Source organism: Lissotriton helveticus, chromosome 6 (assembly GCF_964261635.1).
Source record: "Lissotriton helveticus chromosome 6, aLisHel1.1, whole genome shotgun sequence".
Taxonomy (NCBI): domain Eukaryota; kingdom Metazoa; phylum Chordata; class Amphibia; order Caudata; family Salamandridae; genus Lissotriton; species Lissotriton helveticus.
In genome coordinates, this window is record NC_136067.1 from 686,018,910 (window position 1) to 686,046,099 (window position 27,190).

The 27,190-nt window shown below is 49.3% G+C and overlaps 1 protein-coding gene across 2 annotated transcripts in view; it reads left to right on the plus strand.

Moving 5' to 3' along the window:
- CYB5R4 (cytochrome b5 reductase 4) overlaps positions 1-27,190 on the plus strand; it is a 1,195,924-nt gene that overhangs the window by 441,498 nt on the left and 727,236 nt on the right. For both annotated transcript variants that reach the window (XM_078648153.1, XM_078648152.1), the window contains exon 6: positions 18,327-18,378. In XM_078648153.1, coding sequence (XP_078504279.1) covers positions 18,327-18,378 — 52 coding nt within the window. The remainder of the gene's footprint in view (positions 1-18,326; positions 18,379-27,190) is intronic.

Below are 27,190 nucleotides of genomic sequence, written 5' to 3' on the forward strand. Positions count from 1 at the left end.
TTAGTGTCCCAGTGGCCCTCTATACCTAATGCTCTTTAAGAGGATTTCTAATTGCAAATCCAGCCAATCTTCCTGGAATGGTCAAGTAAAACTACTTTGTCTAGGGCTGCTGCATACAAGGACAACTCCGGGGTGGACCTAATGCACAGCCAGAATAGTAAGGGGCGAAGCTTGGCCTTCTCTGCAATGGTGGCTCTACTCATCTCAAGTCTTAACGAATGTAGTGGCGTGCTCTGTGGAAGAGAGACGAGGGATCTTGTTGGACCCGACCTCATGGCGTGGTCCTACCCCTCCCGCATGGCGGGCCCAGGACGACATCGGCCCTCCACCCAGAATCGGGCAGCCCTTTTGCCTGACACTGCACGCCCCAACATTGTTGGTCCGGTCACCATCCCGGACCCCCACTCCCGGCCTGGCTCCATCATGGGCCCCTCACGACCTAAGCACGAGGCCGTGCCCGACTCCATCTTGGGCCCACCGCGTCCCGACCACGTGGCCTCGGCCCCGGCCCCGGTCCAGCGAAGCCCAGACATTGGGGCACCAAGATCCACCCAGGTGGTCGAGTGGCCACTCGACAGATCCCGGAGAAAAGGGAGTTTCGATGGCCCTCCAGCCGTCCCCGGACGCCTGGTTTCGATCGCCCTCCGGCCTCCCAGGGCGCTGGCTCCACCCCCCTGCTGGGGGTCTGGACACCATCATCCCGGCCCCTCTGACCCCCAGGCGCGAGGGTCCGGACATCAAAGGACTCCAGTCCTATATCTGGGCCAGCCCCGGAGTAGGACGCCAGTTGTATCCTGGACTGGAAGCCCTGCTGACGCTGTCACGGCCGACACCAGAAGAACTCATTGCCTGTAACCTGAAGAGACCCTGAGAGCCTGCTGGCGCTGCCGCGGCCCACCTTTGCTGTACCATCCTAGGAGCCTGCTGGCGCTGCCGCGGCTGAACCACCTGAGAGCCTGCTGGCGCTGCCGCGGCTGAACTATCTTGAGAGCCTGCTGGTGCTGCCGCGGCTGAACCATCTTGAGAGCCTGCTGGCGCTGCCGCGGCCTCCTCTCCGTTAAGACCACCTGTCGAGTCCTGCTGGCGCTGCCGCGGCTCGACCTCTCGGAACCCCCGGCTTGAGGATTGAGAGCTGTGCGCAGGGTATCCCTTCCTGTATCCATACCGAGACTGTCCCGCTACCCTGTCCCTTTTACGAGACTCTACAGATCCCTCGATCTGCCTGTATATACCGCTGAGACCCAGCAACCTTTATTCTTGATAAAGCCTAAGAACTTAACCTCTTGTGTGGTGTCCGTTTGTAGTGTTGTGGTTACCCTGCTGTCCGATCCTAGGAGAGGACCCTCACCCAGGAGGCCTCTCGATAACGCTCGGCTACTTCTCGACGGAGGGGTGGACCTAGGGGTGGTCAGTCAGACATCTTCTGCCTCCCCCGGGATCGCCTTTCTAACATTGGTGGCAAGCGACGGGATCCGAGCCGACGCAGATCGTACAGAGGGTGATTCACTCACTACCGAGAAAAATACACTACGACCATGACTACGCAAGAGACAAGACCGACTACGGAATTCCAGAAAGAAAAAATGGAAGATTACAGTCACAAAGAATTAAAACAATTCTGCAAAGATCTGGGCATTGCTACCACTGGGCTAAGCACCAAGGAAGACTTTAAATCAGCCCTACAAGCATGGGTGGACGCCGATGAGACACCACCCCGGAATGAAGACAACCCGGGGCCGAGCGGACGCCCGGAGACCGACACGACCCCAGCGGGGGAGAGACCCGCCAATCCAGGCACGAGCCCCCACGAAGACGCCCGAGAGCGAGAGAGGAACCGGCTCCACGAGTTGGAGCTCGCCCGACTCCGGTTGGATGGAGAACTACAGCTGGCGGAAAGGAAAATCGCACTCGAGCAACTACGGCTAGAAGGAGACCTGGAAGAGAAGAGAAGACAAAGAGACCTCGATGAAAAGAGACTCATGCTCGAGCATGAGCGCGGCCTAAAAGAACTAGAACTCAAGGCCAAAACGAATGATGCCAACGCCTCCGGGGGCAAGACCTCGCCCCCGCCCTTGGACACAAAGGTGCACATACCCAAGGATGTCGTCAAGGAATATTACAAGAACGACGACATCCAACAGTGGTTCAAAGCCTACGAGGTCGCCATGACCGCACATCGAGTACCCCTCAAGGACTGGGGCGCCGGCCTGTGGGGGAAGTTCGTCAATGAGGGGAGAGACGCCCTGCTAGAGCTCCCCGACGCCGAGATGACCTCGTACGAGCACATGAAAACCGCTCTACTCACTCGCTATGGACTCACCCCCGAGATGTACCGGCAGCGATTCCGAGACTGTAAAAAAATCCCCGGTACCACTTGGGTGGAATACGTGAACTTTTACAGCAGAGCCTTCGAGGGGTGGATCAAAGGCAGCAAGGTCACCACCTACCAGCAGTTGGTCGACTTCATTATATGGGAACATCTGTCCAACAACTGCTTCATCGAACTCCGGCAGCACCTCCTCGACAGCAAACTGACTGAGCCCCGAAAACTCGCTGTCGAGGCGGATAGATGGGTGAGCACCCGAGTCCCCCGGAGTCCGATGGGAGACTACGGCCGGGGATCCCCGGGATCCACCGACCACGGGCCGGCGGAGGAGTCCAGAGCAGGGGACGAGACACCCCACAGGGTCCTCCCTTACCTCCACTTCACCAGCCCTGGGCCGAAGGTGGGTTCCCCTAGCCCGACCCGGGCCCCGCCCGAATGTGACGTGCCACAGATGCCAGCGACAGGGTCACTACGCGAATGACCCCCTCTGCCCGATGAACCAGCGACCCGGCACCACCGGTCCTCCCAACCGCCAGATCGCGGCCGCCGCCCTGGGGGAAGAAAGAGGCGAGGAAGACGACAACGACCACGAACAGGCCGAGTGGGAGCCCGCCGCCATGATCTTGGCATGCCTGGGTGATCGAGACATGGTCCCCCGAGACCCAATTCCAGGCAACACCCAGAAATATCGCCAATGGGTCACCATCAACGGCCGCCGGGCCGAAGCCCTCCGAGACACTGGAGCCAGCGTAACAGCGGTCCGACGCCACTTGGTGACCCCAGAGCAAATTCTCCCCAATATCATGTGCCCGGTGCGGACGGCGGACAACTCCGAGAGTTTGTGCCAGATGGCCCGCATCCCCTTCGAATGGGGAGGGGTGTCGGGTATGCTGAAGGTGACCGTCCGGGACGATGCCCCCGTGGACTGCCTCCTCGGGAACGACCTGGAAAGTTCCCCCTGGGCCAGCATCGAGCGGAGAGAGCATCTAGGGATGCTAGGCCTTCCAGAGTGGGTCTGTGCGACCACCCGCTCCATGTCCGCCCGAGCCTTTGCCCCACCGGAGGATGCTCCGACCGAGGAACCAGAGTGGCCCGCACCGCCACCGGCCGCCGTCCCCGAGGACGCCGACCCTGAACCTGGCCCCCAGGGGCCCAACCATGAAGACCTCACCGAGCTCGGCCACCTTCCAGAACTAACTCAATGGCGCCAAGAAGGTGGCCCCACCCGCGAACAATTCCGGCAGGAACAGAAAACCTGTCCCTCCCTCGAGGGAATCCGACAACAAGCCGCCACTCAAGCCGCGGGAGGCCCCTCGGGGTCCCACTGGGTCTATTGGGACCACGACCTTCTCTACAGCGAGCAGAAAATTGCCGAACTAGGGGCCAGCCGAGTACTGGTCCTTCCCCTCCGTTTCAGAGACTTCCTCTTGAACTTGGCCCACGACGTGCCCCTCGCCGGGCACCTGGGGCAGGATAAAACTTACAGCCGCCTGGTGACCAATTTTTACTGGCCGAAGATGCGCAACGATGTGCACAACCACTGCCGATCCTGTCCGACGTGTCAAGCCAGCGGGAAGAGCGGGGGAAAAGTCAAGGCCCCACTCCAGCCCTTTCCTGTGGTCACCACCCCCTTCGAGAGAGTGGGGATCGACATCGTGGGGCCCTTGGACCCCCGCACCTCTCAGGAGCACAGCTTCATCCTCGTTCTGGTGGACCATGCCACCCGCTATCCTGAGGCCATTCCCCTCCGAACCATCACAGCCCCAGTAGTAGGCCGAGCCCTGATGGGGATCTTCTCCAGAGTCGGCTTCCCCCGAGAAGTCGTGAGTGATCGGGGTACAAACTTTATCTCCAAGCATATGCGATCCCTGTGGCAACAGTGCGGGGTCACATATAAGTTCACCACCCCGTATCACCCCCAAGGAAATGGACTTGTAGAACGGTTTAACCGAACACTGAAGGGGATGGTCAAAGGCTTAGACGAGCCACTATGACGCAGATGGGACGTCCTGCTGCCCTGCCTCCTGTTTGCGTATCGAGAGGTACCCCAGAAGTCCCTGGGGTTCAGCCCCTTCGAACTATTGTATGGGCACCCGGTCCAAGGCCCCCTCAGCCTGGTCAAAGAAGGCTGGGAGACGGCTGTCCGGGGTGCCCCACCAGATGTCTACCAGTACCTCCTGACACTCCGCAACCAGACTCAGAAGTTCCGGGAACTTGCCAAGGCCAACCTCGAGGCCAGTCAGGAGGAGATGAAACGCTGGTATGACCAGAACGCCTCATCCATCGAATTCGAGCCGGGCCAGCAAGTCTGGGTCATGTCCCCGGTTGAACCTTGCGCCCTCCAGGACAAATGGACGGGGCTCTTCAAAGTGGTGGAGCGCAAGAGCCCCGCCACTTACCTGGTGGCCTGGAATCCCCCCGGAACCCCCTCCGGGTTCTGCACGCTAACCGGCTCAAGCCACACTTCGCCCGCACTGAACTAAGTCTGCTGCTAGCGACCGATGACGGAGCTGAAGGCGACTCCGAACCCGTACCAGATCTCATGAGCATCACCGAGAAAGACGGCTCCATCGAAGGGGTCACACTCTCCACTACCCTGACCCCAGAACAGCACCAAGACTGCCGGGAGCTGCTGGGGCAATTTGCAGACCTATTTTCCCTCACCCCTGGAGTCACCAGGTGGTGTGTCCACCATGTGGACACCGGAGACAACCCGCCTGTAAGACACCGAGCTTTCCGAGTGCCCGACCGTGTTCGGGCCTGCATTCAATCCGAAGTGGCCAAGATGCTAGCTCTGGGGGTAGTCGAACCCTCCGACAGTCCCTGGGCCAGTCCTGTTGTCCTGGTCCCTAAAGCCACCGTCCCTGGCACACCCCCGGAGCTCCGGTTCTGTGTTGACTACCGGGGGCTGAATGCAGTCACCCGGACCGACGCCCATCCCATCCCCCGGGCGGATGAACTGATCGATCGCCTGGGGGCCGCCAAATATCTCAGCATCTTCGACCTCACGGCGGGGTATTGGCATATCGGCCTCACCCCTGGAGCACAAGAGCGATCGGCCTTCTCGACCCCTGATGGCCACTACCACTTCAAAGTGATGCCCTTCGGCATGAAAAACGCCCCGGCCACCTTCCAGAGACTCGTGAACCGGGTACTGGCCGGACTAGAAGAATTCAGTGCCGCCTATCTAGACGACATTGCGGTGTACAGCCGCCACTGGGGTGAGCACCTGACCCACCTCCGGGAGGTCCTGTCGGCCCTCCGACGGGCCGGACTAACAATAAAGGCCAGCAAGTGCCAGATCGGCCAAGGGTCCGTGACATATCTGGGACACCAAGTGGGGAGCGGCCTGGTGGCTCCCCTCCAGCCAAAGATTGACGCCATCCGTGCCTGGGAGCCCCCGATCACCCAAACAGCCGTCCGAGCCTTCCTGGGGCTCACAGGATACTATCGGCGCTTCATAAAAGACTATGGAATCATTGTGGGGCCCCTCACAGAACTGACCTCCAAGAGGCTACCCCAGAAGGTGAGCTGGACCCGAGAGTGCCAAACAGCCTTCGAGGCTCTAAAGACTGCCATGTGCACCGCCCCTGTGCTCCAGGCCCCCGACTACAGCCGAGAGTTTGTGGTCCAAACCGACGCCTCGGAGCACGGCATTGGGGCGGTCCTCTCACAAGTGAACCCTGAGGGAATCGACCTTCCCGTTGCCTTCATCAGCCGGCGGCTGCTGGCCAGAGAACAGCGCTGGAGCACCATCGAGAGGGAAGCCTTTGCCGTCGTGTGGGCACTAAAGAAGCTCCGGCCCTACCTCTTCGGCACCCACTTCCGGGTCCAGACAGACCACCGGCCCCTGCGGTGGTTGATGCAGATGCGGGGAGAAAACCCGAAACTGTTGCGATGGTCCATCTCCCTGCAAGGGATGGACTTCACGGTGGAGCATCGCCCCGGCAACGACCACGCCAATGCTGACGGCCTGTCCCGATTCTTCCGCCTCGGCGAGGAGAATCCCCAAGAAGATGGGTGACTCTCCCCTGCCTTCAGCTGGGGGGGACGCGTGTTGGACCCGGCCACATGGCGTGGTCCTACCCCTCCCGCATGGCGGGCCCAGGACGACATCGGCCCTCCACCCAGCATCGGGCAGCCCTTTTGCCCGACACTGCACGCCCCAACATTGTTGGTCCGGTCACCATCCCGGACCCCCACTACCGGCCTGGCTCCATCATGGGCCCCTCACGACCTAAGCACGAGGCCGCGCCCGACTCCATCTTGGGCCCACCACGTCCCGACCACGTGGCCTCGGCCCCGGCCCCGGTCCAGCGAAGCCCAGACATTGAGGCACCAAGATCCACCCAGGTGGTCGAGTGGCCACTCGACAGATCCCGGAGAAAAGGGAGTTTTGATGGCCCTCCAGCCGTCCCCGGACGCCTGGTTTCGATCGCCCTCCGGCCTCCCTGGGCGCTGGCTCCACCCCCCTGCTGGGGGTCTGGACACCATCATCCCGGCCCCTCTGACCCCCAGGCGCGAGGGTCCGGACATCAAAGGACTCCAGTCCTATATCTGGGCCAGCCCCAGAGTAGGACGCCAGTTGTATCCTGGACTGGAAGCCCTGCTGACGCTGTCATGGCCAACACCAGAAGAACTAATTGCCTGTAACCTGAAAAGACCCTGAGAGCCTGCTGGCGCTGCCGCGGCCCACCTTTGCTGTACCATCCTAGGAGCCTGCTGGCGCTGCCGCGGCTGAACCACCTGAGAGCCTGCTGGCGCTGCCGCGGCTGAACTATCTTGAGAGCCTGCTGGCGCTGCCGCGGCTGAACCATCTTGAGAGCCTGCTGGCGCAGCCGCGGCCTCCTCTCCGTTAAGACCACCTGTCGAGTCCTGCTGGCGCTGCCGTGGCTCGACCTTTCGGAACCCCCGGCTGGAGGATTGAGAGCTGTGCGCAGGGTATCCCTTCCTGTATCCATACCGAGACTGTCCCGCTACCCTGTCCCTTTTACGAGACTCTACAGATCCCTCGATCTGCCTGTATATACCGCTGAGACCCAGCAACCTTTATTCTTGATAAAGCCTAAGAACTTAACTTCTTGTGTGGTGTCCGTTTGTGGTGTTGTGGTTACCCTGCTGTCCGATCCTAGGAGAGGACCCTCACCCAGGAGGCCTCTCGATAACGCTCGGCTACTTCTCGACGGAGGGGTGGACCTAGGGGTGGTCAGTCAGACATCTTCTGCCTCTCCCGGGATCGCCTTTCTAACAGATCTCAGGAACTTGTTCTCTGAGTTCAGTAAAGCACCTATCCTTTCAAAGTCCCATAATTCTGCTCCTTAGAGAGCAGAGCCCACAGCTTTAGCCTCATAGATCTAAATTGTGGCTGCCACTGGTTTAGTAAAGGAGGTTCTATGTTCCTTGAGCAAGGCCTGACAATTTGTCTGTGCTTAAGGATCTGCTTATCTACATGGGATTTCCATGAGACATCATCGGAGATGGTAATTCCCAAGTAGTCAAAAATATTCACCCTCTCCAAGGGGACCCCTCCGAGTGTAAATTTACCTTTAAATGACTTGGGTGGATTGAGGAGGAGGAGCTTCGTCTTTAAAGTATTAACCTCTAAACCCCGTAGGTCACAAAAGGTTTTAAAACAATTCAAAAGAAGTGGGAGCCCAGTCAATTCAAAAGAAGTGGGAGCCCACTTGGTGTTTTTAATACTCACAAAGTATCATCAGCAAATAACAGAGTTGCCACTTTATCTCCCTCTAGGATTGGAGCATCCGCTGGAACCTGGCTATTCAACTGATGTCTCCGAGCAACCCGGCTCTCAATGCCTGGATACCCTTGCGGGTAATTAGCTGAACTTTATAAATTTTCATTGACTGATTGATGCATAGTTTTGTATCAAGGTCACCAGACCATAGATCAGTACCAATGTTTGATAACATTTGTGGCTATTATTGAGCAATCAATAGTCAGTAGCTGCTACAGCCAGTAGTGTAGATAGACCTTAGACTGCCTAGGGCAGTCCCTGCGTTTGCCACCCGCATTGAAGACCGAAGACAGGGGGTGCTGTCGATTTCTGCCCAGAGACGGCAGGTAAGAGCTGGGGGAAGGCCGCTGCCCCCAAAACTCATGCCACCCCAGGAGGTCCGCCCCCGCCCACCCCCTCCTTCCTACGCCACTGGCTAAGCTTAATCTATCGAGATTGATCTTCTTGTCATAGGATCCTCTTTAACTGCAGGTATCTGACTGACAAATGAAAACATGTTTCTTCCTTTACTGCCTTAGTCAGAAGTCTTGGAGTCACGGTTCCTCTTTGCGCACAGCATTGCACTAAGATTCGGCACAGTTGTCAAATCATGAACTACAGGCTGAAGTACGCCCAGAAATGCAGGTACGTATTTCTGTCCTGTTGAGAGCTAGAGTCATTTTTTTAACTCCAAATGATTTGGTTGTCCTGTATGTAGAATTTCTACATAAACCATGTGAGAACCCTCAAACTATTGAAATCATACATCAAGGTCGATCTTAGGTCTAAAATGAGCACCACTTTCAGCCTTCCATTGATTGTCAGACGGCATTTGAGATAGTCATCTTGTCTGTTGATGTCTCCATAGGCTAGTCCTTTCCAACTTTAGTGATCCGATTGTGTACTAGTGAAAATAGGCACTCTTCACAGTCATTGTTATGCAGGGTTTCATGTGTAAATGTTTCCAGAACCAAACTCTTCAATGTTATCCTTCTTAGGCTCTGGATAGGGCTCCCGAAGACCTCAAAGGCGGGTTTAAAGCAAATAGGTTGGTTTTAAGAGGCACTCCAGGTTCCTCTACATTTTAGGCAATAGTGATGCAGAACATTCTCATAACACCGCCAGGACTAATAAGGTTGGGACCAGCCATAATCGGCGAGTGGAATAAACACCCCCTTCTCTTAGTACTGAACTAGAGAAAATGTGAATAAACATATTTAAAAGAGACCATTTGATTTGCCTGCTATGCTGTATAGGCTTGTAGTGTTCACATTTCAAGCCGCTTTGGTTTATGTGTATTTTCTTCTTCCTCTCTGCCCCGGTGAGAAGTCCTGGTGCCTCAGCCAGTGCACAACTCGTTGTCAAATTTGCCAGCTTTCAGTTTTTTTTGTCTCAGTAATTCAACTATACAAAGCTTTTATTTATATATTTGCAGTTTTCTATAGCACCACTGTACCTTGTGGTGTCGGCATTAGAGCCCGTTATCTACAAATGAAAAAGAAGAAAAAAACACAGCTGCAGGGTGCAAGGTTGTAGCTTAGGAGGAATGAGGGGGAAGAAGCGAGTGAAAGGGTGAACCTGTGAAAAACAAAACAATGAGCCGACAAAAATCTTGTAAAAGAATAATAGATCTCAATTACTGGGTAGATATCAAACATCTGAGTGTTTAAGTATGCTGAAGGAGAAGATGCTCAGTGCTAATCACGTCTGAAGGAAGAGGGAGTTCCGAAAAGCTCATCATGCAGAGCTTTAGAAGACCATGGAGTTACGAAGTTTGGGAGTTTCCAGTAGAAGCTATTTCTTGCTTCTGGAGCGGTAACTGGAGGTCCTTAGTTACCTCTTAAACACCTGAAATGTCCAAGAGGTAACAAAGGGCCAGATGTACAAAGATTTATTGCGGTTGCAAAAGGCCTAATTTGCAAAAAATCTTTTTACATGTACAAAAGGCAAAATGCGATTTGGTAACCTGTTACCGAATCTCAATTTGCGTTTGCTACCAAATACCGATTCGTTATTTGGAAGGGGCGTCCTTTCCAAATAACGAATCGGAATGATATGTATTCACGTTTTGCGACCAAATTCCAGTCGCAAAACAGTACTAATTTTCCACCAGTTTAAAACCGATGGTAACCCATTCCCAAAGGGGATGGGGTCCCTTGAGGACCCCTTCCCATTTGACAATATTAAAAACAATACTTTTTAGGAGCAGGCAGTAATCCCACGGACCAATGCTTACTCTTAAAAAATGAAACTGCAAAGTATACATTTTACCTTTTAATTTCATCCCATTTTCCTTTAAGGAAAACTGGATGCATTACAAAAAATTGTTTTTTCAAAAAGCAATCACAAACATGGTGGTCTGCTGACCTCAGAAGGCCACCATCCCTGTGATGGCTGCAATTCCTAATGGGTCTCAAATTAAGACCTATTTCATTAATATGCATGAGGGAGATCTATTTGCAACCCACTCGGAGTAACTAATGAAACTAGAAAGACTTTCAACATTAGGAATACTGATTTACAAATTGCTATATCGGAGAGAATGGCAATAACGATATCAGTATTCCTACTGTTTATACATCTGTCACTAAGTAAGTTGTTTTGCCTGAATGGAGAGCTTTGAATTTTAGACAGCAGGTTTATTAATTTGATGTGTGCCTCAATCGGTAGTCAGTGGAGGTTTGTTAAAATGGGGATAATTTGATCTGATGTGTTCATTTCAGGGACCAGGCAAGCAGTAGAATTATGAGTGGATGTGCATTAGCACACCACCATAGCATCAGCTCTACAGCACAAGCTCGCTCTCGCCTCCCGAAGGCTTAATCTGTAACAACTGTGTATGTACTCAGTAGATGGCACACATTCTTTTATAAGGGTCTTGAATGCACATCTCACTATTCTGTGCTCAATATGTAAGCAAAGGATGTCCTCAGGGATGTAGCGAATAGTTACATTACGTTTTTTTCTTAAATTTGTGGGGTTTATTTATAGTCCCCATTGTCAGTCGAGTGTAGATATGGAACACAAAAAGATGATGGACGGAATGTTGAACATTGTCAAACATTCACCCCCAGTCACAGATCTGGGTTTAATCCATCGCTATTTTGCTCACCACGCCACCCCAGTTCAGACATAGCCATGTGCAAATTAGTCTTGACCCTGTGCCTCATGGGAACAGTCCAGACCGAACTGCCAGGCCATGTCTTCCCTGGACAGGAATCAAGCATCCTAGGACCGGTTTCGGGCTTTCAGGTCTCATCAGCCAGGATAGCTTGACCACGCCACCCCAGTTCAGACATGGTGTTAGATCTGACATCATTGGCGTGAGTCTCCCTTCCATTTTTGATGGATTGCCTCCTCTGGTTTGATATGTTTTTGCTGGTTATATGCTTTGGGCACTGTGCCACTGCTAATCAGTGCCACAGTGCAAGTGCTCCCTATGTTAAATTAATATACTAATTGGTTATTCCATGATTGGGTTATTTGATTTATTTTTCAGCCTCTAGTACAGTGCACTATGTGTGCCCTGGGCTTGTAAATCAAATGCTGCTGGTGGACTTGCAGCACTGGTTGTGCCACCCATAGAAGCAGCTTGTAAAGTGTGTCTCAGGCCTGCCTGTGACTTGGCCAAGTGCACCCACTTGCCAGACCCTAAACTTTCCCTTTGCTTCATATCAGACACCCCTATGGTAGGCCCAAGGGCAGGGTGCATTGTAAGTATAAGGTAGGGCATGCTCTGATGTGTGTAGCATGTTCTAATAGTAAATTACAGCCATTTTCGTTTTTCACTATTGAAGGCTACCTGTTCTCATAGGCCAGAATGGGCAGTTAGATTATTACATTCTTATAATCCTAACTGACTCAGGGAACATGGTATAAATTCGAATTTAGTATGCCTGAACTCAGAATAACAAAGTACATGTTTTAGTAAAGCTGGTTTTAATATTCTGTGTTTGAAAATACCACTTTTAGAAAGTAGGTATTTTCTTGCCTAACTATCCAGGCCTGCCTCTGCTGGGTTGTGTATTCCTTGTCTGGGTTTGTGAGTGACAGGGCTGGGGGATTCCAGGAGACAGGCTGGGACATCAGGTCCCAGATGCAACTAGATGGGAGGGAGGAATTGCACCTGGGACCTGAATAGGGCTGGGTCTTTCCTCTACAATGCTGGTTCCACCCCTGTGGCTTGTCTGATGTCTCTGCCCTGCACTGTGAAAGGAGAGAAGGAATGATGTCAACAGAGTGCTCCAGAGCTGGATCTTCCCTCCCCTGTGCTGGCTCCACCTCCTGTGGGGCGGCTGATGTCTCTGCCCTGCACAGTGAAAGGAAGAAGAGAGTCATGTAAATAAAGTGCTCAGGAACTGGTTTGGACTAGGCAGAGGCCTCTCTGCCTTCTGAGAACAAACGATTTTGGGGTATAAATATTGGGACGCTGATCCCAAGAAATCAGATCACTTCTGGAACAAGAAACCTTGCTGCCAAGGAGAAGAACCAAGGAAGCTGCAGGAGTTTGGACTGCTCCTCTGCCAGTGTGCTGTTTGCTGGGTTGGTCTGCAGTGGTAGCTTCATTGCCAAGGGAAAGAAGAAGGAACTTTTTAAGGACTTTCATCTACAGAATATTCTCCAAGGGCTTGAACAGTGCTGGCTTCCTGCTGAAGTCGCAGGGACAAAAGACTTCCCCTCCAGCTCCCTCCTGAATTTCCTTGCTGGGAATTCTGACTCCAGTCACTTACGTGCTGCTGGGAGCTGGAAGCGCGACGCATCGAGAAGAAGCGTGTCGCCGCCACAGCTGAAATCGTTGCATCTCCGGAGAAGCGAGCCTTCGCCGCATCTCCCTGGAAGCGTGTGTTCGTCGAAGCCGCCTGCTGTCGCATCACCGGAGAAGCGTGACGCCATCATGAGAGTCGCCATTGCATCATCGGAGAAGTGTGTAGCAGGGCCTGTCGCGGCTCCTAAGTACAGAGTCGTCGCAAGGCTGCCAGGGCGTCATCGCATCACCGCATCAAGGGCGCCATCTTCTCGCATCGCAACCGCATCAAGGCGCCATCTTGCGCAGCCAACGGGCCCGCAGGCCGAGAATCTACGTATCACCTCCACCGGTAAGGCTCACGACGAGTCCCCTACTCTGCGCAAGCATTTAGGCAGGACGCAACCGTTCCCCCGGATCACGGAACCGACGAATCTCCCCTTTTGCGAGCCTGTTGTTTACTTTGCGTTACGCATCCAGGTACTTTGTTGAGAACTTTGTCGCATTTAACAGCAACTTGAACAAAGCAACTTTAATAATCTTTTCAGTAATCTTAAGTGTAGTATTGTTGATTTTTGTCGTTTGTGGTCTTGTGTTTAAGTCTATATAAAGAATACTTATTTTTATAAAAACCTGTGTTCTGTCCATCTGTAGTATTTTCACTGTATTACTGTGTATATTCACAAATGCTTAACACACTGCCTCTGAGATAAGCCTGTCTGCTCGTGCCAAGCTACCAAGGGGGTGAGCAGGGGTTATTAAGGAGTGTAATCCCCTTATCCTGGCTTAGAAGTAAGGGTCCCTATTTGGACAAAGGTGAATACCATTGCCAACTAGAGACCCCCAGATCTAACTCATACCCATATGCACATCAGTCTTGACCCTGTGCCTCATGGGAACAGTCCAGACCGAACTGCCAGGCCATGTCTTCCCTGGACAGGAATCAAGCATCCTAGGACTGGTTTTGAGCTTTCAGCCCTCATCAGCCAGGATAGCTTGACTCCAGTGGCGTAGTGAGCATGGGACCCACGTCTGGGCATACCCTTCCTATTTAGGGTGAAAATGCAACACAAAAAGATGATGAACGGAATGTTGAACATTGTCAAACATTCACCCACAGTCACAGATCTGGGTTTAATCCATCGTTCTTTTGCTCACCACGCCACCCCAGTTCAGACATAGCCATATGCAAATCAGTCTTGACCCTGTGCCTCATGGGAACAGTCCAGACCAAGCTGCCAAGCCATGTCTTGCCTGGACAGGAATCAAGCATCCTAGGACCGGTTTCGGGTGTAGATATGGCTCACAGCCATAGGGTTCAGAACTAAGTAGTACTGAGTAACTTTAAGTAATAACTTTAATGCAAGCACATCCATCCACATTTTTGTATGTTGTTACCAGCCATCTTTTAGGGTAACAACCTGTCTCCTTTATTTAAAGTAAATGTTAATTCACCTATTGAAGGAGTACATTTTTGCTTCAGTCTGATGTCAGATGAAATATGTGAAAAGATACTTTCATTTTGGAATAACATGAAATTACAATTAGCTGAAAGCAAAGCCAGTAGGTCTGGTTTATCAGTGAAAATGCAACAAGCCCTGTTGGCTTTGCCTGTGTACTTTCGATTATTGTATATAAACAGTGCTAATGCCTTGTGGCAAAGCACCAGCATTAGAATAGCATTACATTAATTGCCACCAGCTATTTTAACCGTTGAACTTCCAGTGACTCCTTCTTACTGAAAAAGCTCTTGCCCCAGGCCAATGGTTCTCAACGTGTAGTCTGAGGACCCCTGGGGGTCAGTGAGGCGTACTCAGGAGCACCTCCCCTGACGTCAGCGCGCACCACCTAGCATGGAGCGCGCACACAGGACATCGCTAGAGAGTCGTGCCGCCTGCTGCTTTTAAAAAGCGAACGGCGCGATCATGAGGCACTTTTCCGTGTGGTTGCGGTGGCGGTGGAGCGGGCGTGAGGAGTTCAGGTAAGGAGGCGGGGGGCTGGTGGCGACTGTGGCACTTGCGGCTGTGTGGGAGCGTGGCAGACTGTGGCCTTTTGTTTAAATATTGCTGATAATCAGAGCCCCTTCACAGGCTCCGATTAACAGCAATACTTAAAAAAATGCCACAGTCTGCCTCGCGCTTTACTAACAAAAGCGTAGACACTTTCCAAACACAGCGTGTACTTTAGCACACGCTGTGTTTGGAAAGTGTCTACGAGTGGGACAGAGTGAGACAGAGGGCAGAAAGGCACAAAAAAACGAGTGGACAGAGGGCAGAAAGGCACCAAAGACGAGTGGGACAGAGGGCAGAAGGGCACCAAAAACGAGTGGGACAGAGGGCAGAAAGGCAAAAAAACGAGTGGGGCAGAGGGCAGGAGGGCACCAAAAACAAGTGGGACAGAGGGCAGAAGGGCACCAAAAATTAGTGGGACAGAGGGCAGAAGGGCACCAAAAACAAGTGGGACAGAGGGCAGAAGGGCACCAAAAACGAGTGGGACAGAAGGCAGAAGGGCACCAAAAACGAGTGGGACAGAGGGCAGAAAGGCACAAAAAACCAGTGGGACAGAGGGCAGAAGGGCACCAAAAACAAGTTGGACAGAGGGCAGAAGGGCACCAAAAACGAGTGGGACAGAGGGCAGAAAGGCAAAAAAATGAGTGGGACAGAGGGCAGAAGGGCACCAAAAACAAGTGGGACAGAGGGCAGAAGGGCACCAGAAACGAGTGGGACAGAGGGCAGAAAGGCAAAAAAACGAGTGGGACAGAGGGCAGAAGGGCACCAAAAACAAGTGGGACAGATGGCAGAAGGGCACCAAAAACGAGTGGGACAGAGGGCAGAAAGGCACAAAAAACAAGTGAGACAGAGGGCAGAAAGGCACCAAAAACGAGTGGGACAGAGGGCAGAAAGACACCAAAAACGAGTGGGACAGAGGGCAGAAGGGCACCAAAAACAAGTAGGACAGAGGGCAGAAAGGCAAAAACACGAGTGGGGCAGAAGGGCACCAAAATCGAGTGGGACAGGGGGCAAAAGAGCACCAAAAATGAGTGGGACAGAGGGCAGAAAGGCACAAAAACACGAGTGGACAGAGGGCAGAAAGGCACCAAAAACAAGGGGGACAGAGGGCAGAAGGGCACCAAAAACGAGTGCTACAAAGGGCAGAAAGGCAAAAAAAACAGTGGGACAGAGGGCAGAAGGGCACCAAAAACAAGTGAGACAGAGGGCAGAAGGGCACCAAAAACGAGTGGGACAGAGGGCAGAAAGGCACAAAAAACGAGTGGGACAGAGGGCAGAAGGGCAATAAAAACAAGTTGGACAGAGGGCAGAAGGGCACCAGAAACTAGTGGGACAGAGGGCGGTAAGGCAAAAAAACAAGTGGAAAGAGGGCGGAAAGGCACCAAAAACGAGTGGAACAGAGGGCAGAAGGGCACCAAAAACGAGTAGGACAGAGGGGAGAAAGGCAAAAACACAAGTGGGGAAGAAGGGCACCAAAAACGAGTGGGACAGGGGGCAAAAGAGCACCAAAAATGAGTGGGACAGAGGGCAGAAAGGCACAAAAACAAGTGGGACAGAGGGCAGAAGGGCACCAAAAACGAGTGGGACAGAGGGCAGAAAGGCAAAAAAACGAGTGGGACAGAGGGCAGAAGGGCACCAAAAACAAGTGAGATAGAGGGCAGAAGGGCACCAAAAACGAGTGGGACAGAGGGCAGAAAGGCACAAAAAACGAGTGGGACAGAGGGCAGAAGGGCAAAAAAACGAGTAGGACAGAGGGCAGAAGGGCACCAAAAACGAGTGGCATTTGGCACCGCAGACAGGCAGCGCACAGAGACCCTCCACTGCCGCACACAGAGGAAAAAAATTAGAGGGAACATTGTCCAGGAGTCCCCTGCTGCTTAGGAAATTAAATAATCTTAGTAGATAATAAATGTATGTAAACAAAGAAGCAAAATGTAAAGTTGAAAAGTTCTGTAACTGTGAAGGAATTTGAATTTGGAGGGTGGGAGTTAAGTTAGTATCCTCGGATTGATTTGTGGGAGCAGTTCATGTGCATCAAACAGAATATAGCATGGATGAAGAATGGCCTCAATAGAATTTAGAAAACGTTCAACCTTCTATTTTTGTTTTTTTATGTTTGTGAATTTAATTACATATTTCATCATTTGTGAATTTGAATAATGCTTTTTTCAGTATCTTTTTTGTATTGTTTTGTGGTTCAAATCATCGCATGTGCTTTCGTTTTATGACAGAGGCATGCATGGCTAAACCACGCATGCTTCTACCACACAGTGAGAACCAGGAATGCTCCTTAACCAGGTGTTCCTTTACCAACAATGCCTTTACCACTTGATTTAGTTGTAAAGGCATGAATGGTAAGGGGGTATTCGTGGTTAATATCGCCACTATTTAGATACCCCCACTCGAAGTCCTATAATTCTAATCCCCTACGCTGCCCTGAGGCCTAAAACCAGCCCTGCCCTTAAAACTATCCCTTGCCCTCCCCCTGAGGCCTAAAACCCTGCCCCTACCATAAACTAAACCCCTGCATGAGGCCTAAATCTTACCCCACGCTGTCCATGAAATTACCCCAACCTCTCCACTGCCCTGAGGCCTAAAACCCTGCCTCCAATTTTTAAAAAACTACCCCATCCCCCTCTCCCCGGAACCCTAAAACTGCCCCCACTCATTAAAATTCCCCCCCAAACCCAGCCCTAGCCCTTAAAACTACCTGACCCCTGCTTCCCTTCCTGAGCCCTATAAAACCTGGGACCAACAATGATGCAGTGTGGGTCCCCGGGTTTCAGTAATGGTTTTGTAGGGATCCAAAGAAGTTAAAAGCTTAAGATCCACTGCCCTAGGCTACTAATCTCTGTAGCTTCACTCAGACTCCCTTGCCACCTGGCTGCTATGCTCTGCTGGACCGCGGAATCTCCTTCGATGCCAGTTAGCAGACCTCCGTTGAAGAGATTCAAAGTCCTACATAGGTACATTGAAAGCACGGATGGAGCCATAAATGAAATTCCCAGGCTGTTGTCTACTGTGTTTGCTCAAAGTATCCTACTGTTCATTTTTAGTTCAACTTTTACCTTCTCGAATGGTGCCTGGTCGGGCTGCGCTTGCTCCCGTCTACTCTTGGCTCCTAATCGCGGTTGTCTCCACTTTTTAAGTTGGGCAGGCACAAGTCTGGCCTGCCTTTCACCCTTCCTTCATATTAGGGTCAGCTCTGGCCTCAACCTATTCATGTTCTCTGCTTCTTCTTCAGGATGAGCAGGATAACTTCTGTCCTCTGGGTAGACCTGTGCCAGTGCTGTCAGAAGGGTCATGTATCACATATTGAATATTGTCAGTAGTTATTAGTAAAAGCTGCCATTTGATTTGACTATATTCGTTTCTAATTGAAAATAAGTGCTGCACGGTTTTCCTTTCCCACTTACGGCATGGAGAGATCCGTGTTGCATGTCAATTGAGGTAATTATCATGTTTTGTGTTTGGCTGACGCTAATGGCCTGCGCCACCTCTGTCTCTCTTTAGGTGTCCTTGACGGTGGATTGGTGGAAGCTTACGCCAAAGATTCTCCTCCAAGGTGGGTGTTTCTGGAGCTGTACATGGCTTCTTAAAATACATTTCAGGGTTATCCTTGGTACGATAAAGCTAGTTAACATGTTATTGTATTAATTGTGTTAAGACACGCTTCCGCACACTTGCTTTCATGTCAGTGACCTGATGCAACTCTCCTATGTATATTTCATATGTAAATTTCTTTCTCTGATGTACATTTATTTACTTATTTACTTATGTATACTCCTTATGTGTATATTTTCACGTTTTATTTTTTTAGTTGCTCCTTTACCCTTACTCCCCTTTTCATTTATCTGTAAGAATGTGTATACAGCTGTTCATCTCTTAAAACTCCTAATAAAAAACTTTTGAACTCAAACAAAAAATACTGCCTTTAAAACACTGGGATTTTTATCACTGCTTATAATACATGGAATATGTTATGATGTAGAGTACGTCTTGAAGTAGGCTATCTATCTGTTTTATTAAAGGTTTCTAACATTTAATTGTTGCACGAAAGCTTCCGGAGAACTAAACGTTAATAAAAATGTGTAAGCTTACTGCCCAGATCATTAATCATTGGATGAAGTGTAATTCTTGCGAGGGGATATATATATAATGTGTCTTTTATTGCAAATACATATGACACTGCTCTGCAAAAAACGCCTTTTGAGATAAGCTTCGGCAAACATTTACAGTTCATTTTCTGCTGCCTTCTGCGCCCTGCGTATAAATGAAATATTTAACATAACTTGTACATCAAAACATGAGGCGCACGTCAGAGATGCCGCAGTGCTGCTCTTGATCTAAAACCAGATGCCTCATTACATGTGAAGGTCATATTTGACCTTTGCGAAACGTACAGATGCATCGAGTTAGCACGAAGCTCATGTAAAGCTACCACCCTTGAATGCTAAACAGCACTTTCTTCTAAAAATTGAGCGAATTAAGGGCAATCAAGTAACCTATAACAGTCTATCATAAACATCTCCATTTTATATAGTGCACGTCTTTGACTGTCAGTTACCTTAAAGAGGCGCTGACTTATATAATGCCTTTTATTTTAACAAGGATTAATTATAAATTAAGGCCCAGATGCATCAAGCTAAAAACCACTCGCAAAGGGGCAGATTCTCGGAATCTGCTCCTTTGCGACCGGTATTTTTGCATTTGGGATGCATCATCCCAAATGCAAAAATCGCAATTTAAGAAATCGCAAAATTGCGATTACTTAAATTGCTATTGCATTTAAGGAATCTCAAATTGATATTCCTTAAATGCAATACATTAAAGTTAAAAAATTAGCGATTTCGCTAATAGGGGGCGCAAATTACCATGAAATTGAACTTCATGGTAATTTGCAAAAGCTTTGAAAAATGCACTAAAGTGCATTTTTCAAAGTTCTATTTTACACACAAACATGCCCTTAGGGCATGTGTGTGTGCAAGATGTACCGATATGCAGATTTCAGGGGTGCAACAGGGTGTCCTTTTGGCACCCTTGAAATTGCAATCTCAATTTGCGATTCTCTAATTGAGAATCACAAATTGAGATTGTCTTCCCATTCATTGCTATGGACCTCTAGGCCCATAGGAATGAATGTGGAGGTACTCCTTAATTGCGAATCGCAATTTGCGAGTCGCAATTAAGGAATTTTAAGAAATCGCTATTTTTAAAGCGAGATCTTCATGCATAGCATTTTGCTATTCCTTATTAGTGAATCCTTATTTTTCGCTAATAAGGAATCGCAAAATGGGTGCTTGATGCATCTGGGGGTAAGTATACAAGAGTACATTTCTTTTTTTTTAAATGCAATACATTTTATTGGATTCCTGAATGAAATATAAATGAAGGGCAAATATGTTGAAGTATAATACACAACGTGTAAGATGCCCAAAGCCGTTAGAAAATAGCCATGTAAATACACTCAATAGTATCTCTCCCTGACAGCGACTCCAACTGAATGCATGCTGCCACATGTACAGGGCATGCAGTTGAGCACACATAAACAACTAAGCCACCCTTCCTCCTACCCCTCAGCTGCAGCTGACATGGGCTTGAACCCTGACAAAATATTATTGGTTTATCACTGGTGGTGCTCCTCAGTGTTCTATAGTCCAGGACCCGAGGAAGTCCTGCCAATATAGTCTCCCATGCAGACTCACAGAGTTAACAATGCTGAAGATATTTCTAATGCCCAGTAGCTACCCTGTGGTAGGTTACTTTAGGGACCCAATCTACAAGAGCTTGAAGCACTACCGTTTCCTTTTATACCACGCGGATTGCCTGCATCCTACAACAGCTCACATAATGCCTCACCAACCAACAGTAACTCGTTCTGATAGGAACAACCAGATCCCAGACTCTTCCTGTCACCTGCGGGGTCTCAAGGCTCCATCATGCTGCCATCATTTCCCTCCTTTATATGGAACCCTTTGGAGCCATCCCTGAAGAAGGCAACATCAAGCTCCATTATTTTGATGATGTCACCTAGCTCTATCACAAAATCTCCTCAGCCAACAATATACGGAGACTAAAAACTTGCCTTAAACATGTCCATCCTGGATGCCAACAAACCCCCTGATGCTAAACCATGCGAAGATCGAATTCGTCCCATATACCAACATTACCGAAGATTTTTTGATTCAATCTTGGCCCTGTGACTTACACCTAGTGGGTGTTAAACCCAACTGAAAAAGCAAGCCAAATCCTTCAAATTCCCCCTTGACCCAAACCTCTCATTCAGAGAACAATTTGTCAAGAAGACCAAAACAGCCTTATTCCAAGTCTCTTTCCTGAGAAAAATGTAAGCATTTTCTCCCAGGAGAAGAATTTAGAAAGGCAGTTAAAGCCTTAAGTCTCTCCCACGTGCATGCAGGCAACACCCTTCTCAATGACATCCCCAAAACTGCCCTTTTCCCCTGAAAGCATCCTTCAGGAGCATCCCATCAAGGGTATGAAGAAATATTACCACATCACCCTTGTGCTAAAGGATCTACAGTGGTTCCTTCTACAAGCCCGAATCATCTTCAGGGTCAGCTGCATTACTCACAATGCCCCCATGTAACACAAACCATATTTGGAGGTCAAAATCAAATGAGGAGAGAAAAATCACCCAATTACAGACTAAAAACTGTATTCAGGAGAAACAAGAAAAACACACATTCGAAGTCTAGGCCCCCAGGATGTGGTTCAACAAACCCCTCTGACATAAGAACAACATACATCAACCCTAAAATCCAGGAAGAAACTGAAATTCTATCTCTTCAAGAAACACTACCTCAGATTTCTTACCCTTTACACTACCTCTGCCTCCTCTCCCTGTCACTTACCCACCAATATATCATCCACTGGGGCTTTCCCCCTTTACTGTACTTCTTTGCCAGCCATTTAGTTTTGTGCTTCTGAAATACCAAAATACATGTCCACATACATTTCTTCGCTTGAGAAATGGGCAGCAGGTTGGCGGATGCAGAGTGAGCTGTTCTGTTTCAGCAGTGTTTCAGAGACAGAGTTGAATAAAGACATGACCTCAGTCATATATGGCTCTAAAACAGAAGCAGAGACCCTTAAAGAGGTAGCATTTACAATGGACAACAATGATGGACTGTACCAAGAGTGCACATGAATCCTTCTGCCCAAGTAGAGAATCACTTAACTACTGAGTTGTGTTCCACCTAGAGACAGGACTAAAATTACTCGGAAAGCCTCAAGTAGAGGATGTTGCTGTAGTAAAGACGATGTTAAAACATGTAAGCTGGATTTCTGGCAGGAGGAAGGAAATAGAGGAAGAATCTTTATAAGATATTTAAAAGTATCAAATTAGAAATTGTATTATGTAATGTTTAAAGCAGAACAAGGACTCAAAGTTTCCAGAAGGAAAGTGTGCACCAAGAATAGACCTTCTCTTTAAATTCATGCTCGAAGTGTTGGTGTTATGCCTCCTGGACTTGATGGGTTCTGTTTCCTTGGTACAAGCATAAAAGGTTGCTCCAAAAGATCAGATAAGGGTGGCAAATGAAGGTATCTGTATGTAGAAAAGACTAGGGCTCGGGGCAGCGGCCTGGGGAATGCCTTATATGGGAAACTTGAGGGACGAACAGACTGGTGCAAAGGTACAGCCTGTATCCTGTTCATGAGAAAAGAGTGCATCCGAGACCTTGAGGCCTTCACAGGTCATTTGCCGCCCTTTATAAATCCTTGATTGATTGTTCAAGAGTACTGTATTTTGCACTAATCCTGTAGATGCACTATAAGAGGATGAAAGAGCAACAGTGTCAAAAGCCACCGCGAGGCCACGAGGATGTGAGCTGTTCCTTTTCCCACTGTCCAAAGTTAACCAGAAAATGTCTTGTGGGGAGGCTGGAAATGTCTGGATATCATGACTTTGTTTATAGCTAGCTTGGAAATGTCAAGAATCAACCTGATTTCAATAAAGTTGAGAAACAGAAGTAGGGTATGAGGGCAGAAATTATAAAGGGTGGATGGATTTGCCTTTAGAATTTTTAGAGGGGGTTAATAGGGCCCTTTTCTAGCTAATTAAATCATTGCCTTACTCCAAAGAGTCATCATAGAGGGCAGTAAAGGTATAGTGTGATGATACACAGAGGGTAGGAGCCACAAGAAAATACAGAGCTAATGGAGGAGAGTTTCATTATAACAAACCTTCTTCAACTGGAGAAGAAATAAAGGGCAGCTTGTCAGTGGCTGTGGGAGGTGAGGGGGCTAATGTTTTTTTTCTAATCTGTCTGTACCCAGAGGATCATAGAAAGAGTGTTGTTTTTGAAGTGTTGATTTTTCTCAGAAACATTTAAAAAGATCATCAAAATTCCGGGGCCCACTGAATAACAGTGGAGGAAATTCATAAAAATAGAACGAGAATGAAAAACCTTGAAAACGATTCAGTGAAATGTAATGCATAGAGAACGTTTTGAACAAAGTTCTACAATTGTATTCAGATTGCTTATAGAGTTTAAGGTATGCATGATAATCAGTTTTATGAACAGAACTGTAGTGAAGGCGTCATTGTGTTTCTGCTTTCTTACATATGCCCTTGTTTGGCTCTTGCCAGAGCAGGAATGCACCACAGTGTGGAGAGGAAGGTGCAACTGGAGCTTTTTAGACGGGCTAATGTAATGATTGTAAAAATGATGAAAGCATGTTACTGGAGAAGTTTAGTGTACTGCAAACATCTATTGTGACACTTGGAGGTGGCGGGGGGGGGGGGGGGGGGGAGATAGGAGATATGCCTCTTCTTTATTCTAGTCCAAGGCACCCCTTTTGTTGGACTTAGCCCTTTTTGCAGGGTTATCCACAAACTTTCTGCTTTCTTCCTCCTATTTCTCCTGACCTATTTTTGTTGGCTTTAGAACACTGGGCACTTTATCATTGCCAACAACTGCTAACGTGCATATGCTCCCTGTCTAAAATGGATCTGTAATTGGTTTCTCCCCGATTGGCATATTTGATTTACTAGTGAGTCCCTAGGACTATGGAACTCTTTGCCCCTTTCCCTTCGCCAGGAACCCAACCTCCTCACATTTCGCAAGAAAATAAAAACATGGCTTTTTTCCGGAAACTAGGAATCTAAGATCACACCTTTATCATCTTCAGACCTCCTGTCTTTCCGTGGTTCCAAGCGCTGGGATGCTCTCGGGTAGCCATGCGCTATAAAAGAACAATTTTCATTTCCCTGGTAAGGTGCACTAGGTGTGCCCAGGGCCTGGAAATCAAATGCTACTTGTCGGTCCACAGCACTGAGTGTGCCATCCAAGAGTAGCCCTGCAAACATGTCTCAGACCTGCCACTGCAGTGTCTGTGTGTGCAGTTTGGAACTGCCATGTCGACCCAGCAAGTGCAAAAACTTGCCAGGCCCAGAACGACCCTTTTACTACATGTAAGTCACCCTTAAGGTAGAACCAAGGTAACCCCATGGGCAGGGCACAGTGTATTTGAACGGTAGGGCATGTACTAGTGTTTTTTTACATGTCCTCATGGTGAAATACTGCTAATTTCGTTTTTCACTATTGTAAAGACTATATGTCCCATAGGTTATTAATGGAGCTGCCTTGTAATATCTTATAAATGTTATGTTATGTTATGTTAATTGTTTATTTCTATAGCGCGCGGCTACTCAAAGAGAGTGTCCCGGCGCTTTATTGGAGAAAGAGACAAAACTGCAACATACTAACATAACACCAGATAAAAAAACATAACAGAAGAATGGGCCAAAGATTCACGGAAGACCGGCTACTGAGTGAACAGCCAAGTTTTAAGGCCTTTCCTAAAAGCCAGTAGACTGGTGGCTCCCCGCAGGGCCAGTGGTAAAGAGTTCCACAACTGAGATGCCAACAGTCCAAAAGAGCGGCCTCCGAGGCGCGCTTTCTTTACCCGGGGGACAACAGCAAGGTACAGGGCTTCCGACCTCAGAGACCTGGTCGGATGATAAAAGACCAGCCTCTTTTGGAGGTACTTGGCTCCCTCCTTGTGAAGAGCTTTGTAGGCCAAGGTCAGCGCCTTAAAGGCGATCCTCTTGCGGATAGGAAGCCAATGTAAAGTTGCCAGCAAGCCCGAGGCCCTGGAGCGCCTACTAAGGCCAAAGATTGCCCTGGCAGCGGCGTTCTGTACCACTTGAAGCCGCTGCAGCAAGTACTCTGGAAGGCCCAGGTAAAGAACGTTGGAATAATCCAACCTGGACCCAATCAGAGCCTGGACTGTCAGCGTCCTATGTTCCACGGATAACAGAGGAAGGAACCTCCGCAGCATCCTAAGGATGCCAAAGCAAATGCCCGACACCCCCAGGATCTGGGATTTCAAGGTAAGCCTGTTATCCATCTTCACCCCCAGATTCTTAGCAACCTGAGAGGAGCAGGACGGAGGGAACATATCCAGTGGCCACCAGGTCTGCCAATCTGGCTCTGTGTCGCACCCAAAGAAATTGCAACTTCCAATTGGGAAGAGAAAGAGGTTTGGTGTTTGGGGTCTCTGAACTCATAATTTAAAAATACATCTTTTTGTGAAGTTGGTTTTTAAATTGTATGTTTGAAAATGCCACTTTTAGAAAGTAGGAATTTCCTTGCTTTACTATTCTGTGCCTCTTCCTGCCTGTGGAATCCATGCCTGGGTTTGGTTGACAGTTGGGCTCTTGTGCATTCACTCTACACAGTCATACAAAGGGAGCTGAGGTGTGCCCTGCATATCCTGATGGGCCATCATCAGGCCTTCCTGAGATAGAGGGGTGGGGTGAGTTGTCACTGACACCTGAATAGAGTTGCGCCTATCCTCACAGCTGTCTCCATCTCCCTGTAGTAAGTTAGGAGCCAGGTCAGGGAAAGGCAGGGTCTTGTGCACTAAAAAGACTTCCCTTTGAAGTTTGCCTACTTCAAAGGCATAAACTGGTATAAGTACTGGAGCTGTGAACCCATAACTTCAGAATACTTTTTGACTAAAGGTCCCTCTGCTAAGATGTGGAGCTAAATAAGCTGTCAGGAGGGCCTGTCACTGTGCTGTTTTGCTTTGCTGTGTTGGCCTGCGTCTTCCGTATTGAGCAGTAAAAAGGACTGGACTTTGCTTTCTACATCCTGCTTCCAAAGTTCTCCAAGGGCTTGAGTGTGTGCTTGCCTCCTGTTGCGAAATCTCAGGGCCATCAAAGACTTCATCTGCAGTCCCTGAACTCCTCTGTTGGAAGTTCTGACTGCCAAGTGGTGCCATTTCCAGTTCTGGGCTATTGGATAGGACTTTGCTTCTTTGAATCACAAAAATCCACTAATCGGCTCCCAGTGCCTGTTTTATTGATGCATCGCTGCAGAAGATCAACGCATCACCGCAGCCTGCACTGAAGCCGGGGCCACCACTCGTTGAAAATCAATGCATCCACCTCAACAACATTGCAGGCTCCAGCACTGCCATCACAGCACGTCAGAAGAATCGCAGTAGCGTGAGTTTTGAGCACTACATTCCCACGGTCTGATGCAGCACCCGCTTTACAGCTGAGGAATCAGCACAGCATCTGTTCGCTGCTGCCTCCTTGACACAGCGCGTCTGGATTATCAATGCCTCATCAATACATAATCCATGGGCAGCATTTTCTCATTGAACCGAGGCTGCATGTCAAGAAACCGACGCATCACCTGCCTTTCCAGTAAGGAACCGACGCATCACCTTCCCTGATAGTAAGGAATAAAAGCATCACCTTCCCTGCCTAGCAGTAAGGAACCGACGCATCACCTCCCCTGGCAGTAACAAATTGATAGATCACTTCCCCTGAGAATATGGAACCGATGCATCGCTTTGCTTTTCCAGCTCCTCACCTCCCCGGCACCTCGCCTCATCTTTGTTTTTGAAGCATCCCAGCTACTTTGTGCTAAATGTAACGCATCCATAGATTTCTATGGACTAAACTGATTGAACCTGTAAAAAGTGATTTCTTTGCTTGTGTATGTTGGATTTTTATAATTTTGATCTAGTTTTATTCAGATAAATGTTGGCCATTTTTCTAAACTGGTGTGGTGTCCATTTGTTGTGTTTACACTGTGCTACTGTGTGTGTTTGTCAAATGCCTTACACATTGCCTCTGAGATAAGCCTGACTTCTTGACTCAAGCTGCCAAGGGAGTGAGCATGGGTTATCTTATCTGTGTGACTCCCTTACCCTGACTAGACTAAGGGTCCCTACTTGAACAGAGTGCATACCTCTGCCAACTAGAGACCTCCGCTTCTAACATCTATAATGGGGGTTGTGGGGGCTTGGGAGTAGTGATTTGACCGCACCTGAGCTGGAGTGGGGGCTGATTATGGAAATGCGTTCCATGTTAGCAAAGTAATATCACATCCATGTTT